The sequence below is a fragment of the Ziziphus jujuba genome, chromosome 9, assembly GCF_031755915.1.
Source record: "Ziziphus jujuba cultivar Dongzao chromosome 9, ASM3175591v1".
NCBI classification, from domain to species: domain Eukaryota; kingdom Viridiplantae; phylum Streptophyta; class Magnoliopsida; order Rosales; family Rhamnaceae; genus Ziziphus; species Ziziphus jujuba.
The window spans coordinates 27,114,500-27,132,049 of NC_083387.1; the positions used below are offsets into that span (position 1 = coordinate 27,114,500).

The 17,550-nt window shown below is 32.4% G+C and overlaps 2 protein-coding genes across 3 annotated transcripts; both read left to right on the forward strand.

Moving 5' to 3' along the window:
- The first annotated feature begins 2,462 nt into the window (after positions 1–2,462).
- Positions 2,463–6,126, forward strand: LOC107427813 (cocosin 1-like). The gene is made up of 3 exons (XM_016038209.4): positions 2,463–2,913; positions 4,802–5,531; positions 5,732–6,126. The coding sequence occupies exons 1-3, from the start codon at positions 2,715–2,717 to the stop codon at positions 5,883–5,885; spliced, it is 1,083 nt and encodes a 360-aa protein (XP_015893695.1). The 5' UTR covers positions 2,463–2,714; the 3' UTR covers positions 5,886–6,126.
- A 1,467-nt stretch (positions 6,127–7,593) lies between these two features.
- Positions 7,594–13,095, forward strand: LOC107427802 (U4/U6 small nuclear ribonucleoprotein PRP4-like protein). 2 transcript variants are annotated; one of them, XM_048481346.2, is made up of 7 exons: positions 7,594–7,751; positions 8,767–9,667; positions 10,586–11,039; positions 11,140–11,337; positions 11,516–11,597; positions 12,459–12,599; positions 12,923–13,095. In XM_048481346.2, exons 2-6 carry the CDS (start codon positions 8,772–8,774, stop codon positions 12,551–12,553), a joined length of 1,725 nt encoding a protein of 574 aa, XP_048337303.2. In that variant the 5' UTR covers positions 7,594–7,751; positions 8,767–8,771; the 3' UTR covers positions 12,554–12,599; positions 12,923–13,095. The 2 variants fall into 2 exon arrangements, with proteins under 2 accessions (XP_048337303.2, XP_048337304.2); XM_048481347.2 differs by having other exon boundaries at positions 12,986–13,095.
- Positions 13,096–17,550: the final 4,455 nt, after the last annotated feature.

Below are 17,550 nucleotides of genomic sequence, written 5' to 3' on the forward strand. Positions count from 1 at the left end.
TTGATTCTTTTTTACAATTACCTTTTTAATTAAATTAAGAAATTTTAATTATGTATATGGCATCTATCCGTTGGTTTAGTTCAACTTCAAAGATTAAAAAAGAAAAAAGAAAAAACAAAAAAGACAAAAGAAAAAAAAGCGAATCCTTAATTTTATATTTACCAATTTTGATTTTTTTTTTTTTACTTCCTTGATTAAGTTTGTAAGCTTTTTTTTCTTTTTTTTTTTTTAAATGTTAAGTTTGTAATCTTTGATTAATTTATTTCATCCAATCTCCTCGTTTTTCTTTTTTCTTTTTTCTTGTTGATAAAAATCTGAATCCTCTCAATTAAATATATTTATTTTATCCCTATTTTATTAAATTTATAATAAATATGATATAATTAATTTTAGAGCCAATATTGTTTAATTTCCATAGTCGTATATTTTTATCTCTCTTTTTCTTTTTCTTTCTTTCTTTTTTTTTTTTTCGGTGAAAAGATGTATTTTGATCTGTTAGATTGTTCGTCATGTATCTTCTTTTTGTTCAATTTTTGCAAGCTATTGGATTCATAGTTCCATCAAATATCGAATTATAATTACCCAGAATATTCAATAAGCAGTGCGTAGTAGTTAGTACTACTACTGCTTGATGCGAAATTACCCAGAATATATTAAATTATATTCTAATACATTTATTTTTCTATAAAAAATAATTATCTTTGAAATAGGTTTGTACTTGTTTTTTAAATAAAATTCAACATCTATAACTGGATTCCCACTTAGCCCTATTGAAAATCCAACCTGATTGATATATATATATATATATATATATATATATAATCAAGTTTAAATAAAATTTGAATTAAACTTTTTTTTTAGCATTTGGATTATATAAAATAAATTTTTTAAATAAAATTTTAGCATCTTATTAAATTTATATTTGATTAATATTTAAATTTTAAATTCTAAGTTTTTAATATAATATAATAATTATCAAAAATAAAATTTAATTTAATAAAATAAAATAAAATTTACTTAAAACCGATTATATATATATATAACTTTACTACAGAGAGGAGCATATTCTCTTTATAAAGTTGTAATTTAATCTTAAACATAATTTTGAAATATTAGTTTTGCATCGGCACAAGTATTCTTTCATAAAATATGCTTATAAGGTGAATCTATCTATACTAATATAAAACTAACATTTTCAAAATGATATTTAACATTAAATTCATCTCCTCTCTATAATAAAGTTATATATATATACACAAAAAGGTATTGTCTGGTTGTTCAGGCAACAAAAAATATACAAAGGTATTGTCTGGTTGTTCAAGCAACCAAAAAAAAAAAAAAAAAAAGAAAAGAAAAAAAAAAAGAAGGTATTTTCTGGTTGATTTGGGTCATTTGGGGACCTCTAATTTATTTATTTCAGTTTATAAAGCTGAAGACCCAAAAGTAGGACAAAATTTCAAAATTCTAAAATGGTTCACTAGAATTGGACGAGGAATCTTCTACGGTTCAGACCGTTGCGAATTCAAATAATGGTGTCCACTCATTAGATTACCGACATACGTAGTAGCTGTCCGCTTTTCGAGATTTGACAAACATATTAGCCGTCTTTCTAACCTAAAATATATATACACCTTATGTATACATATATAAATATATGAAGCAGTGGTCCTATAAGAAATAATTTTGAGACTCTCTGTAGATTCTCTCAAGATAATATTTAAAGAGAAGCTATCAAATTGGAAAATCTGTTTGGAATATTAATGACTTTAATTATAAAAAAAAAATAAAAAAATTCATGATGTGTTACAAAAATTACACATAGAAAAAGTTACACGTCACTTGATGATTTAAATTTTAAAATGGACTTTGCTACATTTAGGTTCTCATCAGATAATTGCACAACATGACACATATGATATAAGAAAAAGATAATATATAAATTGATTTGTTTCTCAAAGATCATTTTTTTATTAAGAAAAAAAGAGAATATATAAATTGATTTTTTATTCAGTTAATATTATAATTCACATGTTTCTCAAAGACCATTTTTTTATTAAGAAACGTAATATGGGTATTCCAAAAGTCAACTTCCGGATTTAATTTTGATCTCTATCTAATAAATAAGAAAGTAAAAAACATGTGAATTATAATATTAACTGAATAATGTCAGTGGTTTATCTCAAAAAGAAAGAAAAATGTAAATGGTTGAGAAAAGAAATTTCCACTGTGGGGAGAAAAAATAAAATTCGAACACGTTAAATTTCATGATTATGATTACAGCGTGGCAACACGTGTTTGTTTTAGACAACGAGAGGAGGGGAAAAAAAAGGCCGTGTTTGCCATGAAGTCTACAAACTCATAATGTTTTCCTACTCCAAGGTCGTACTAAGATAACCAGATTCCCTACTCAACCAAACACCTCCTTGTTTTTCTTCCTTTATATGTATATATATATACCTTCCTCGTTTCTACCCTTCCTCTCCTGCAATAATTCCTTACAAATATTTTCCCACTTAAATCTTAATTCTCTGCCAAAAAACAAGATCCGCCATTTTTATACTTTGATTTTAGCTGAAATATTCATTTTTTTACCCCATTTTCTTCTTCGTCGAGGATTTCGATCTCATATCTTCTTCTACCTTTTGCTGTTCAGTATTTGTTGAAGGAAATTATTATATACTAATTAGTTTCAAGCTCAAGAGCTAATATTAATAATGGAGATGGATTTGAATCCGAGGTTCGCTAGTCAGACGATATTCGAAGGAGATGGTGGATCATACCATGGATGGTCGAGCAAAGAGTTTCCATTGCTTGCTCAGGCAAAGCTTGGAGCTGGTAGACTTGTTCTTCAACCCAATGGCTTTGCTCTTCCCCACTATAGTGATAGCTCCAAAGTTGGTTATGTTCTTCAAGGTAATCCAAACAGATTTCTATTTTCCTTTTTTCAAAATTCATTTTCATCATGTGCAGTCCATATAATATTTATATAGACAAAGTTTTGTTAGGGTGCACACCAATCGTTTATTGTATGAGACCAATGCGGTTTTTAACAAAATTTTATATATAAATATGTGTGTATGTGTGTGTATATATATATATATAAGGTGCGTCTACGGTACGGTTTGTTGTATGTGGTTTGTTGTATGTGGATTCGTATCAAAATCAATATTTTTTTAAAAAAATATCGGATTTTATGTGTCTATAAAACAGTAAATTTAACACTTTTTTTTAAAAATATCGATTTTGATACGAATCCGTATGCAGACGGACCGTATCATAGCAATGCCACATATATATATATATATATGATTTTAAATGCTAAAAACATATTATGTCAGAAAGACACACACATACAAACACACACACACACATATATATATATATATACATATTAATTTGTAATAACTATTACATTGAGATATATTAATTTGTAATAATAATTACATCAAGATATCATAATTTAACATAAGATATTACATAAATAAATCAGGATGAAATGTAAATTTTCAATTTATTTGTCTTATAAAATCAAAATAAAATGTACATAAGTCATCATAAAATATAAATGATCAGTTTATTCTAACTAATTTATCCTATATATATAATGTAAATATTTAATATAGATACAGAACTAGTTTTTGGATCTATTAATTACACACTCAAATTTAAATATATTATACATCAAGTTGTTAATTGAAAAAATAAAGTAAAAAAAATGTAATTAGCTTTTAGTATATATGCAAAAATTATAATAATTTCCATTTTTTTTCATGGTTTCATAAATTTCTTTATATTTATAAAATTATGTATTTATCATATTAAAAATTTTAATACCTCTTACTTGACATTTCTCCATGAATCAGATCTTAACTAGTTAGTTAACTATGCATATATTATCGGAAAAAAACAAAAACTTCACTCATTAATATACATCTACTGAATATTATAATTTTAAAATCTAAAAAGATACATATTAAAAATGTCAAAAAAGAAAAATTAGAGTTATAACTAGGATGTTACTAATTGCAAATTTTTTTCTTTAAAATTTTATCATCATAAGATATTCAGATTGTCCTTTTTTTGGCATTTAAAGTGGTTCCCCCCCAGCCCTTTTTTAATGGACTGAACAATATTTTTTTTTTGGTACAACATTGACAAAAGTTACCCCCCCCCCCCCCCCCCCCCCCACCAAAAAAAAAAAAAAAACAAATTGAGAGCTAACCTCTCACTGACGGCCACACACCTTTAAAGATTGATAGAGATGTTAAATTTGTCTTCTTTTTTTAAAATTCTCAAATCTACATCCTACCAAAACCATGAGTTCTCGATGTGGATGGTTCAGTTTCCCCTGCCAACCACAAAATATCACACGTCTCTGCGAAGCTAACTCATTGAATTATTTCATCCAAAAAATAAAACAACAACAACAACAATAATAATTTATAATAACTATCTCTTTTGTATATATTAATGCAAGTCTATAAGTTATATATGTTAAAAATTAACAGCTAATTTTACACCTTGGCAAATGAATTTCAAAATATAGGATTATATAATTAGTCTTCACGGGGGACAACTTTTTCTGACAAATTTTAGAATTCGAATCTAGCTCATATCTCTAATATAAAATTTAAAATTATTAGTTCATATTGTAAGGTTAAAAAATATTCACATCATATCATAACTTTATAATTACATATATCATCATGAACTTCTCATTATATTTTATTTAATTGTTTGATTAATGTGGAAATTACTCTTAACTTTTTCTTCTACAATGTATTATGAATATATAACACAGGTTGTGATGGAGTAGTTGGAATGGTATTTCCCAATACTTCCAAGGAAGTAGCATTGAAGCTTAAAAAAGGAGATGTAGTACCAGTACCTCTAGGATCACTCTCATGGTGGTTCAACAATGGAGATTCTGAACTTGTAGTTGTATTTCTTGGACAAACAACCAAAGCATACATTCCTGGAGAATTCACCTATTTCGTTTTAGCTGGTGGTCTTGGAATACTAGGAGGTTTTTCAACAGAATTCACCAGCAAAGCTTTTGATTTGGACAAAGATGAAGCAAATGAATTGGTGAAAAGCCAATCTGGGGTTTTTATTATTAAGCTAGAAGGTTCAAAAGCCAATATGCCTAAACCTCAAGAAAATAAAAACAAAGAACTTGTTTACAACATTGATTCTGCTGAGGCTGATGATTGTGTGAAGAAAGGTGGAATAGTGACTACATTGAACAAAACCAAGTTTCCTTTTATTGGTGAAGTTGGATTGGCTGCCAATCATGTGAAACTCCATGCCAATGCCATGAGCTCTCCTACATATACTACTGATTCCAGTGTTAGATTGATATATGTTCTGAATGGTGGTGGAAGGATCCAAATTGTGGGACTTAACGGAAAACGGGTTTTGGACAGCGAGGTGAAGGCTGGTCAGCTGGTTGTCGTTCCGGCGTTTTTCGCCGTTGCAAAACTTGCTGGTGATGAAGGGATGGAGTGCATCTCAATCATAACCAATACAGAGTAAGAACATTCATTAATACTTTTAAAAATTAACCGTAGCTTTTTCATTGTTAACTTGTTTAAAAAATTATGGAAAAATAAAAATAAAAATAGAATATGATTTTAAATGAGTAGAACAATGTACAAATATATGCATGTTTTAGAGCATGTATTTAACTATATGATAATTAATCTGTTATTTTAATTTTAATTTTTTTCAGGCCTGTTTTGGAAGATTTAGCTAGTGAGGAATCAGTGTTGGCTGCTTTGTCACCTGAAGTGTTACAAGCTTCGCTTAATATCAGTGCAGTGCGTGAAAAACATTTGGTCTCCAAGATTAGGAAGAATTCAATTATCCTGCCTTCAAGCAATTAAGTGATTATCTACTTAATATATATATATATATATATTTATTTATTTTGTTGGAAATGTTTTGTTTAATTCCTACGCCATAAGTTTTCATAACAACAATTGTGGTGAAGAGCGGAATATAATTCGTTCTCATGATATCCCAATAATTTATACCTTATGTATTTCAAATTTCATCATGTGTTTTATGCTTCTATGCTGTATCAATATATAATCTCTATGAACTTAATGGTTCTTATGCTTTCAAGTTTTTTCTATGGAAATTTATAATAATATATGGGGATTAAGTTATAATGTTCGATTTTTTTTTTTAATCACTAGAATAGAAATGATTGAAGTTGGAATCATTATTATAGAAAACAGTGATAAAAGCCACTAAATTGTTTGCAAAAGAACATATATCATAACGTTTTTAAATAGCCATATATATATATATATGCAAATTGTTACCTAAAATCAAAATGAAAAATTTCTTTGTAAGTGGCATAACAAGCTCTAGGACACTAGGTAAAAAAATGGTTCACGACTTCAGTAGGGTTAATAGCTAATAACAATGTTTGAGAAAAAGACATCCTTAGATTGAGTGAATGATGAATTTTTGGCAAAAGGTTTTGGAATCAATAATCTATATTTCGAAGCTACAATGGCAAAACCCCTATGTACCAGGGGTTAAGAGGTTGGCAAGGTTGATTTTTATAGTTGCTCTTTTGGACCTTTATCTTAATGGGCTCATCTGCTTGGGGTTTACTTGTGGCCTTAGACCGAAGGCTCATTTTAAGGGATGAAACTACCCACACAAGGAAAACAAATTAATGAATAATATGGTATTTAACTCGAAAGGGGGAAAATATTATTGAAAAAAACTATTGTTTGATATTTGGTAAGGAATTGGAAAAAAAAAAAAAAAAAAGGCTGAAGCGTGGAGCGCATACAAGAGAGAAATAGAAAAATAAATTCAATTAAAAAATTATAAATTTACCAATTATTACTAGTAACAAAATAAGAAATACTACATATATAAATTTAGTTCATGACCCATATATATGTACTACTAAATTAAATTATATTAAAATGACCAAATTATATATATGATAAATAAATGATCTTAACTTAATCTTGATAACTTTCAGCAAAAAACTTAATCTTGATAACATGTTGTAATATACCTTTTTTTTTTTTTATATATTATTATTATGTTAAAAAAATGAAATAAAGGGGGTAACCTTTTTGCAATATTTAAAACTCCTTCCGAAAATCAAAAACCAAAACCAAAAAACAAAATAACAATTAAAGCTAACGATTCAATAATTACATTATGAAAAACTAATATTTTTTAAAAACACAAGCTTGTAGCCAATATCATACCAGATCGATCTAATTACAAAAATAATTTAATATTTTTTTTCTTGTATCATTGTTTTACTTCAAATTAAATTTATTTATTCTTTTCCACATAATGTACATTATAATTATTATTTTGAAAAACATAAAGTACCCTTCTCTTTTTTTCCTAAAAATATTTACTTAACAATTATAATATATATATACATACTTGGTAAATTTTACTACATGATTCAATTTTAAAATGTTGCGACATTTGTTCCAATAAAATAAAAAGGGAGTTTTTTATTTTACTGTTGAATATAAGTAAGAGGAATTTTTTTTTTTTGGTGAATAGTGAGAGGAAGTTTTTGTGAATATAAACCGCACCGTCCTTTCATTTTTACTATTGAAACGCACCGTTTAGCTGGCCCCAATGTCCTAAACCCTCAAAATCTGAACGCGGTGCTAATCGGCGAGGAAGGCTAGGAGTAGAGTGGAGTGGGCTGACGCTGAAACCTGAGAGGGCTTGAGTTCGTCTTTCCATTAGAGGTGAAGACCTACTCATCTTCCCCTTTTTATCTTTCTGTTTGTTTGGATTGAAAATTTTGAAGGAAAATTTTAGTTAACATTCATTCCCTGTGTGCTGTTCGTTGCTTTACTTTATTTTTTCATTATTAATTTGGAAATGCTATTGTTAATTTACACAAGTGTACGGATAAAAGGAAATTAGAGGATGAATTTATCTCGGAGCTCATATTTCGGTGTACTATTTGAGTGTTTTTTTTTCCTCCCTTCATTCTTCTTCCTTCTCAACTTCCGATGGTCTGCAATGGGTATATGAATTCAAGTACAGTTTAATGGGTATTGGATTTGAATGATTAGGTTCTATGATTGTTCATTATATTTTGTTCTTTCATGCATTTTTTCTTCAGAATCGAAGTGTTCCTTTTTATTTGTTTTTGTTTTGTTTTATCTTTTCTAAAGATTTTGGATGGTTATGTAGATTGCTAATGGCTATTGATATATATATATATATTTTTTTATTATTGAATTTTTGAAGGTATTTGTAAAGGTTGAGTTTATTTGTAATGAAAAACACTAGGGATATCTATACTTAGTTCTAATCTTGTCTAATTACAGTAGGAGGGAACCTATATGAAACTCTACAGGCTTTGGAAATTTGGCCGAACATATGTACAGTGATGTTCTGTTCTTGTGAAATTTAGTTGAATGTTATTTTAGTTTATATCCTCTGTTTCATGTATTAACTACGAGGTGCATGGTTGTTTCCTAACTAGCATCAATATTTTGGGTTGTGATTTTAAGTAAAGCAGGTTAAAGACGTTTTTAAGTAGTATTTTTAGCTTTGGCCTATTGATTTAAAGTACAATTTTTGCTTCCATATGATGCTCTTCTTTGATAACAAGATCTGTCCTAGAAGCTTAATGCATAAAAAGTTAATTTGTTTTTAATTCTCACAAACTCTTCTTGCTTCGTTATGCTCATTCCATGTTTAAGTTCTTTGTGTAAGCTTTACTAACTTTTGTGAGTTTCTCTTCGTTAGGTATCATGGAAGCCGAAGAGGAAAACCCTTCATCAAGTCCCATGGAATCATCTGACCCAATTCCTGATGCTGAACCAACGGCATCCACTGTCAGTGTCAATACTACACTTCAACCAATGCTACCTATTACTCCACCACTAGTCTCACCTCCAGTCGCTCCTTCTATTGCACCACTTCCTGCAGTTCCTTCCCCTGCTATCCGCCCATTGGCACCTCTTCCCCCTCCTGTCATTAAGCCTCCAGTCCCACAAAATGGTGAGGTGGGAACTAGTGACTCAGATTCTGACGCTGATGATTTAGGACCTGCCCGTGCTACTGCTTCAAGTGTGGAGTATGAGATATCTGAGGAAAGCAAACAAGTGAGGGAGCGTCAAGAAAAAGCAATGCAAGAACTACTGATGAAGCGCCGTGCTGCTGCTCTTGCAGTTCCTACTAATGACATGGCTGTCCGGGCTCGTCTTCGTCGGCTTGGCGAACCCATAACACTTTTTGGAGAAAGGGAGATGGAAAGAAGAGACAGGTTGCGAATGATTATGGTAAGGTTAGATACTGAAGGGCAGTTGGAGAAGCTGATGAAAGCTAATGAGGAGGAGGAGGCCGCAGCTTCTGTTGCAGCAGAGGAAGCTGACGAAGAGATGCTTCAGTACCCTTTTTTTACTGAAGGGCCGAAAGCCCTTCTGGATGCTAGAATTGATATTGCTAAGTACTCACTTGTGAGGGGAGCATTGCGGCTTCAACGTGCACAAAGGAGAAGGGATGACCCAGATGAAGATATGGATGCAGAGATGGACTGGGCTCTGAGGCAGGCAGAGACTTTGGCCCTCGATTGCAGTGAAATTGGGGATGACCGGCCACTTTCTGGTTGCTCCTTCTCACCAGATGGAACTCTGCTTGCTACTTGGTATACATCTCTTTCCTCATGCATGGACACTAATACTCAGTCAGTTTTATATCTTAAATTACCATGCTTACTTTACATTGCTCTTAAATTGCCATGCTTCCTTTCATATCTTATGGCCATTCTGTATTGTGATTACTTTTTGACAAACTAAATTTTAAGGATTCTTGAAACTAATGTCAGATCATATTCTTCTCTAGAATAAGCAGAATTCTATACTCCACTGGTGTCTGATTTTTATTAGTTAACTCTAAGAACATGTTTGCTGTTTATGAAACATTACATAAACTGATGACGGTGGATTTCCAGCTTGACTGTAGTATATAAATAGTATGCAATCTTTTAAATAGTTGCCCGACTGGATGCCTTTCCTTATTAAAGAATAGTGCTTAAAATGAAGATAATTGGGAATTATGTTCTTATTTAGTCCAATTGCTAAGTAAATGTTGGTTGGGTTATGTGTGTCCTTTGTAAAACTTTACGTGATTGATGATGATGATCTCCAACTTGTTTCTAATGGTTATAAATGTTATCCATTCCTTTAAATTGGTTGCCTTACTGGCTTTGTATTCTCAGTTGAAAATAGATGTTCTGGAAAATGAATAGTACTAGGAGTCACGTTTCTCCTAGTCCAAATGTGCACTAAATGGTTGGGTAGCTATGGGTGCTGTTCAAAAATCTTATATTAATTGGTAATGATGGATTCTCAACTTGTTTTACACCATCTCTTTGGCACCCTGTTTTTCCAGTTAGGTATTAGCTATAAAATGAGAAGTATTGGACATTTCTTTTTCCTAGTGAAAGTGATAACTAAATCTTGATTGGATTTCTGTGAAAGTGGCTTGGCTATTTTGATGGTATTGGAAAAGTCTGTTTCAGAATACAATGTTGAATTGTTTCTTGCTTGCTTTGCCATTTCAGTGCTTTAAGTGGAGTTGCTAAGTTGTGGAGCATGCCTCAAATACAGAAGGTTTCCACCTTAAAAGGACATAAAGAACGGCTTACTGATATCTCATTTTCTCCTGTTAACAACCTTTTAGCAACTGCCTCTGCTGACCGGACTGCAAAGTTGTGGAACACTGAAGGGTCTCTCTTAAAAACCTTTGAAGGCCATCTTGATCGTCTTGCACGTATTGCTTTCCATCCATCAGGAAAGTACTTGGGTACAGCTAGCTTTGACAAGACATGGAGACTGTGGGATGTTGATACTGGTGCGGAATTGCTTCTTCAAGAAGGTCACAGCAGGAGTGTCTATGGGATAGCATTCCACAATGATGGATCATTAGCAGCATCTTGTGGACTGGATTCTCTTGCTCGTGTTTGGGACCTCCGAACTGGCAGAAGCATTCTCGCATTGGAGGGCCATGTCAAGCCAGTGAGATACCATATCTTCAATGTTTTCTGTATGGATGAATTGATTTTCTGAATATTTGACACTTTTCTCACACTCTCATTCGTCTCTTATAATTATTCAGATTCTTGGATTAAGCTTTTCAGCAAATGGTTACTATTTAGCCTCTGGGGGAGAAGACAACACATGTCGGATATGGGATTTAAGAAAGAAGAAATCAGTGTACACCATTCCAGCACACTCCAATCTCATTTCTCAGGTCAAATTTGAGCCCCAAGAGGGATATTTCTTGGTAACTGCTTCATATGATATGACGGCAAAGGTATTTTGTTTTCCGTCCAGCATAGAGGTTGAAATATGGCTTCTCCTTTTTTTTTTCTCTTCCCCCCCCCCCCCCCCCCCCTCTCCTTTTTCTCTCTCTCTCTCTACACTATAGTTGGTTTTTATTTTTGGTTGATATCTTGTTTATTTATGTTTTTCATCGTGTGTGCATTTGCCAGATTTGGTCAGCTCGTGATTTTAAACCTGTTAAGACACTCTCTGGACATGAAGCAAAAGTGACTTCTTTGGATGTTGCTGGAGGTAAGTTACCTGGTTGTGCCTTTATACTGATTGTTTTTTTCCATTCCACTTTGGTGTTAATATATTCATTGTTAATATAGGTTAACCTGCTCGGGGACTTCCTTTCTTTCTTGTTGTCTTTGAAAGATAGTTGTTCTTTATACCTAGAAATGTCTTTGGATGTTTAAACTTAATCCACTTTATGCTTGAAATTCTTGTTACTATATTTTGATAAACTATATCTCACTTGAGCATAATTGGTTATTGGTCAGGCTTGATAAAATAGTCTCATGTCAGCATCAAGGGAAAATTTAAATTTTGGTTTCTGTTTGATTGTTTCTGCAAGTACACCTGTAACAGTCAATTTGAACTTATTAATTTATAAACCTCTTTTACGTGTATATGAGAATCTATAAATAAATACTATTTCTGAGTTAAAATTTTGTGCTAAAAGATCAATAATATAAGAGTGAAGTATGTTAAAAATCAGGTTTCTGCCATCTCAGCTCCTAACTTCATTATGAAAATACGTTTGAAAATCTTAATTTAAAGAATAAATATTTCAGGCTCCATTATATATGATATCTAGCTGTCTCAAAATAGATGGCATCAGATCCTGCATCATATATATGCTTTTAGGATGGAGTCTTTTTATTTCATCAGTGATAATATTTATACTCTTTGATAGCAATAGCCACCATCAAATACATATATTTGATTTTTGACAGCATGTGATGTGTGCATTAGCCCAAGAATGCAAAGGGTAGACAGTCTAAAACTTGCTTTTGGATTTGTCTTGGATTAAAACTCGTTCTTCTGTAACTGGTCTATTTTGGAGATTAGTTCATGCTTCTAATCTACTGACATTGTTGCTAATTGCAGATGGGCATTGCGTAACTACTGTATCGCATGATAGGACTATCAAATTATGGGTCACCAACAGTGACGAGGAGAAGCAAGCGATGGACATAGAATAGGAGCTCTTAAAGTCTGCAAGGTCTGCATTGACATTTCCAAAAAATTGTAAGTAGGCACATTCCAAAGAAAGATTGCTTGATGCCTAAATTTTGGCTCCAGAATATTAACTGCTAGAATGATGTTCTATATGTTTGAGGATTCATGTGTGTTAAAAAAATTTTTTGCTTTATTATTCTTCTGGAAATTTGAATAGAAAAAAAAAAAAAATGTCAATCTAACTAAGCATACAATGATTTTAGTTCAAACTTATACATAAAGGTCAATTCCAACAACTTTCCAGTCTTTTTGATGTCTACATTTTGCTTGTTTGGTATTTGAGAACCACTTACAATTGAAGCTATCTTATTTTGTTTGTGGCATTGTTGCAGTTGTAATGTATGTATCAATTTGTACAGCGAGAGAATAAGAAATTCTAAGGGTTGTCCCTTCAGGTACAACATAATTTGCAGGTTGGATCCATGGTAAAAAATACTGGACCCTGAAAAAAATTTAAAAGACAAAAGTGAAGGATTATTTATTATCATTGAGCACTTTATATTTCCATGTTATTTGTTTTAATTTTGTCTACATTTGATTCAAACTCTGTAAGAGAGGATGGAAGATGATCCATATGTAGATATAATATACCAAAAAGCTTATTGGTAAGCTGGAAATCAACCAGAAGCAGTAAAAACAATTTTACTGATAGTCTGATATAAATTCAGCAGAAGAAGCAAACACACCTAAGCCAACAATGTCCATGGTCTGCTTTCTCTAAATCCCTGCAGGGAATGTCGTAAGTGTTTGTTGTCCAACGTATTCCAGAATAAGTCTTGCTTCTTTTCACGATACTGCATGCCTTGTCACTGTTGGCTACTGTTTATATAAGAGCAAAATAAGATTTAGGGTCAAAAAAAAAAGAAAAACCAAAACGTAAACCCAAGAATGTATGTATGTATATATTATACATATGATATTGAAATGAAATCAGAATGATCTGATCCTATCACTAAATTGTGGAATTGATAAATGAAGATATGTGGGAAGTTATTAAGCTAAGCTTATATAACCAGTGGTAGATTTTTTGTTATCTACACAACCTTTATAGTCTGCATCACTATAATCCACTACTTCAAGAAAGTTGGTGCGACGTATGTCAATATATGATCTTTAGTACCCTGAAGATCCCTAAAGATCTTTTTAACTGCTTGGTAATGGATAGGACCAGGATTACTCATAAATCTACCAAGTACATCCACAGCAAAAGCTATATCAGGTCGTGTACATACTTGAGCATACATCAAACTACCTACTGCTGAAGAATAGCGAACATTCTTCATTGCCATCCTTTTTTCTATCATTCTTGGGACACTGATCCTTAGAAAACTTTTTATCTTTCGTAACCGGTACACTTTCAGGAGAACAATTATGCATATTAAATCTCTTAAGGATTCTATCAATATAAGTTTTCTGAGACAATTGCAACACATAATTAGTCCTATCTCGAACAATCTTGATGCCCAAAACAAAAAAAGCCTCACCAAGATCTTTCATATCAAAATGGTTGCATAACATCTGCTTTGTTTCAGCTAATAGGTCAGTGTCATTAGTAGCCAAAAATATGTCATCAACATACAACATCAGAAATATAAAACTGCTCCCACTGGCCTTTATATATATGCATCTATCAACAACATTCTCTTTAAAGTCATTTTGGATGATAACCTCATCAAACTTAAGATACCATTGCCTCGAAGCCTGCTTAAGACCATAAATTGACTTTTTAAGCTTACAAACCAAATTACCATTCCCTGTTTGCTGGAAGCCAACTGGTTGAACCATATACACATCTTCAAATAAATCATCATTCAGAAAAGCAGTTCTGACATCCATCGGATGCAACTCTAGGTCATAATGTGCCACAATTGCCATAACTTTGTGGATACAGGAGAGAATGTCTCTGTGTAATCAATTCCTTCCTTCTGGCTAAATTCTTTGGTCACAAGCCTAGCCTTATACCTCTCTATTGACCATTAGAGTCTCTTTTAGTCTTAAATATCCATTTGCACCCTATAGACTTGCTACCCAATGGTAACTCAACCAAATCCCAAACGCCATTTGATGCCATGGATTTCATTTCATCTTCTATTGCATCCAACTAAAAGTTTAAGTGCGAACTGCTTATGTATTCCTCATAAGTGATTAGATCTGAATCATCACTTATGTCAAACTCATGCTTCTGCAAGTAAACCTCATAGTCATTAAGAATAACTGATCTCCTAGTTCTTTGTGACCTCCTCAAAGGTACATCAGCATATGCAATAGCTGGAATATCTTGCACTTCAATAATGAGTTCATTCTGACCAACTACTGGTTCATCAACTACTAGATCAACAATATCTCTATCAGGAACAACTATACTGGGAATGAAAACACTTTCTTCTCTAAATTGAGATTCCCTTGGACCATTACTATCATCAAACCCAAATCATCTTCAAAATAAATGGCCCTGTCTGATTCCACGATCCTGGTGGTGTGAGAAGGACAAAAGAATCTTGAACCCCTAGATCATATACAATAGCCAACAAAATATCCACTAATGGTTTTAGGATCCAACGTCTTAATTTGGGGATTATAAATCTTTACTTCAGCTTTGCAATCCCATATTCGAAAATGGTGCAAATTAGGCTTTTTTCCTGACCACAACTCAAAAGGTGTCTTAGAAACAGACTTACTTGGAACTTGATTCAAAATATAAGCCGCCGTCCTTAAAGCCTCTCCCCAAAAATAGTCTGGCAAACTAGAATTTGCCAACATAGATCTTACCATATTCAACAAAGTCCTATTCCTTCTCTCAGCTATGCCATTTTGCTGAGGTGTACTAGGCATCGTATATTGCGCATCAATGCCACACTCACACAAATAAATAGCAAAAGGTCCTGAGTTCTTTCCATTCTCATCATATTTACAATAAACCTCACCACCTCTATTAGACCTTACAGCTTTTATTTTCTTATTCTTTTGAAGCTTTATCTTTACCTTAAACTCTTTAAAGACAACTAAAGAATCTGACTTCTCACAAATAAGCTCAACATGTCCATAACGAGAGTAATCATCAATGAAGGTAATAAAATATCTATAACCATCCAAAGCAGTTGGTGTAAAAGGTCCACATATGTCAGTGTGGATTAACTCCAAAACATCTCCACACCTAGCTAACTTATCCTTTCTTACATTGGCAGTTAATTTCCCTTTCACACATTCAACACAAGTCAACAGATCAAAGAAATCAAGATTAGGAAGTATCCCATCCTTCACTAACCTTTCCATTCTGTGCCTAGAAATATGTCCTAAACGTTTATGCCATAACATTGAGGAATTGTCATTAACTCTTGGGCGTTTGGAAGCAACAATAGGAGCAACAATAGAATTAATAGAGAAATTGAGACCATTATTAAATAAATCAAGCTTATATAAATTGCCACATAAAGTTCCAAAACCAACAACTTTACCATCTTTAAATAATTCAACTTTGTTATTTCCAAACAAAAAACTATAACCATAACTATCCAAAAGTGAAATAGATAACAAATTCCTCCTATTTGAGGGTACATAAGAAACTTCTTGCAACTCCAAAGCATATCCAATGGCAAGCTTCAACTTAATTGTTCCCACAGTGTCCACCTTCACTCTTGAGCTATCTCTCATATAAACATGCTGCTCAAGATTGGTTGGGCCCCTTCGGCTTAATATCCCCTACAACGAATTAGTAACATGAATTGTTGTTCCAGTATCTAACCACCAAGAATTCATAGGCACATCAATAATATTGGTCTCAATCATTAAAATATTACCTTTCTTTTCTTGCTTTCCCTTTAAATGCCAACAATCTATCTTCTTGTGTCCAACTTTATTGCAGTAGCCACACTTTCCATTGAAGTAGGCTTTCCTTTCCTCTATGTGATGAGCTCCATCCCTAGGCACTTTTGGCTTCATACCAGAAAACTTCTTCTTGTTGGGCTTAAATCCTTGTCTAGACGTAAATACTTGTCCAGGCTTAAATCCTTGTCCTTTCTTTTGGAAAACCCTCTGGGACTTATCTACCTGATGTGAAACTATAGCAATAAATCTTGACCTACTGAGTTTAATATTATCTTCCTATTTTACAAGAATAGTAGTTAATTCCTCCAAACTACATCATTCTTTCTTAGTATACAAACTAGACCTTATATTATCAAACTGAGATGGAAGACTCTTCATTATCGAATATGTCAAGAACTCCTCTCCAATATCCATTTTAAGGTCTTTCAGCTTATTATAATAGGAGGAAAGTAGCATAATATGGTCCCTTACTCCTTTAATACCATCATATTTGGTATTATTCAATAGGTCCAAATAATGATGCTTTTCATTCATATCAAACTTGATAAACTTCTTTCCTATCTCCTCAAGAAGTTCCTTTGTACTATCCACTTTGGGAATACTAGCATATATGGCCTCATCCATGTAATTCTCCATCATTATCATACAACACTTATTAGAGTGTTTCCAATCCTCATAAAGTTTCTTAGCTGCTGCAGTACTTTCATCAGTCGGTATCTCTGGTGGATCTATATCTAAAGCCAAATCCAATTTCATAAATGTCAAATTCATAACTAAAGTCTTCTTCCACTTCTGATAGTTTATCCCATCCAATTTCATCATGGCAGTCATAGGCAGAACATTCGGGGTGCTATTAACTGTGAAAATAACAAGCACAATAAAACATTTAATATATATAAAACAATAACTATTTTCCAGCGCCTTAACACAAAAACATAAAAATAAATATCGCTTAGGGTCTTTGTAGCACTAAAGATACCCTTACGCGGGCCAGGGACAGTCAACCAAATAACCACAATCAAATGCATTGAATTGAATCACCGACAGGGCAACTCAGAACCTGTAATACATGGCATTTAATTAACTTCCACTGCCATTTTAGGCGTCATACAAAGTAACTAAAACCACCGACAGG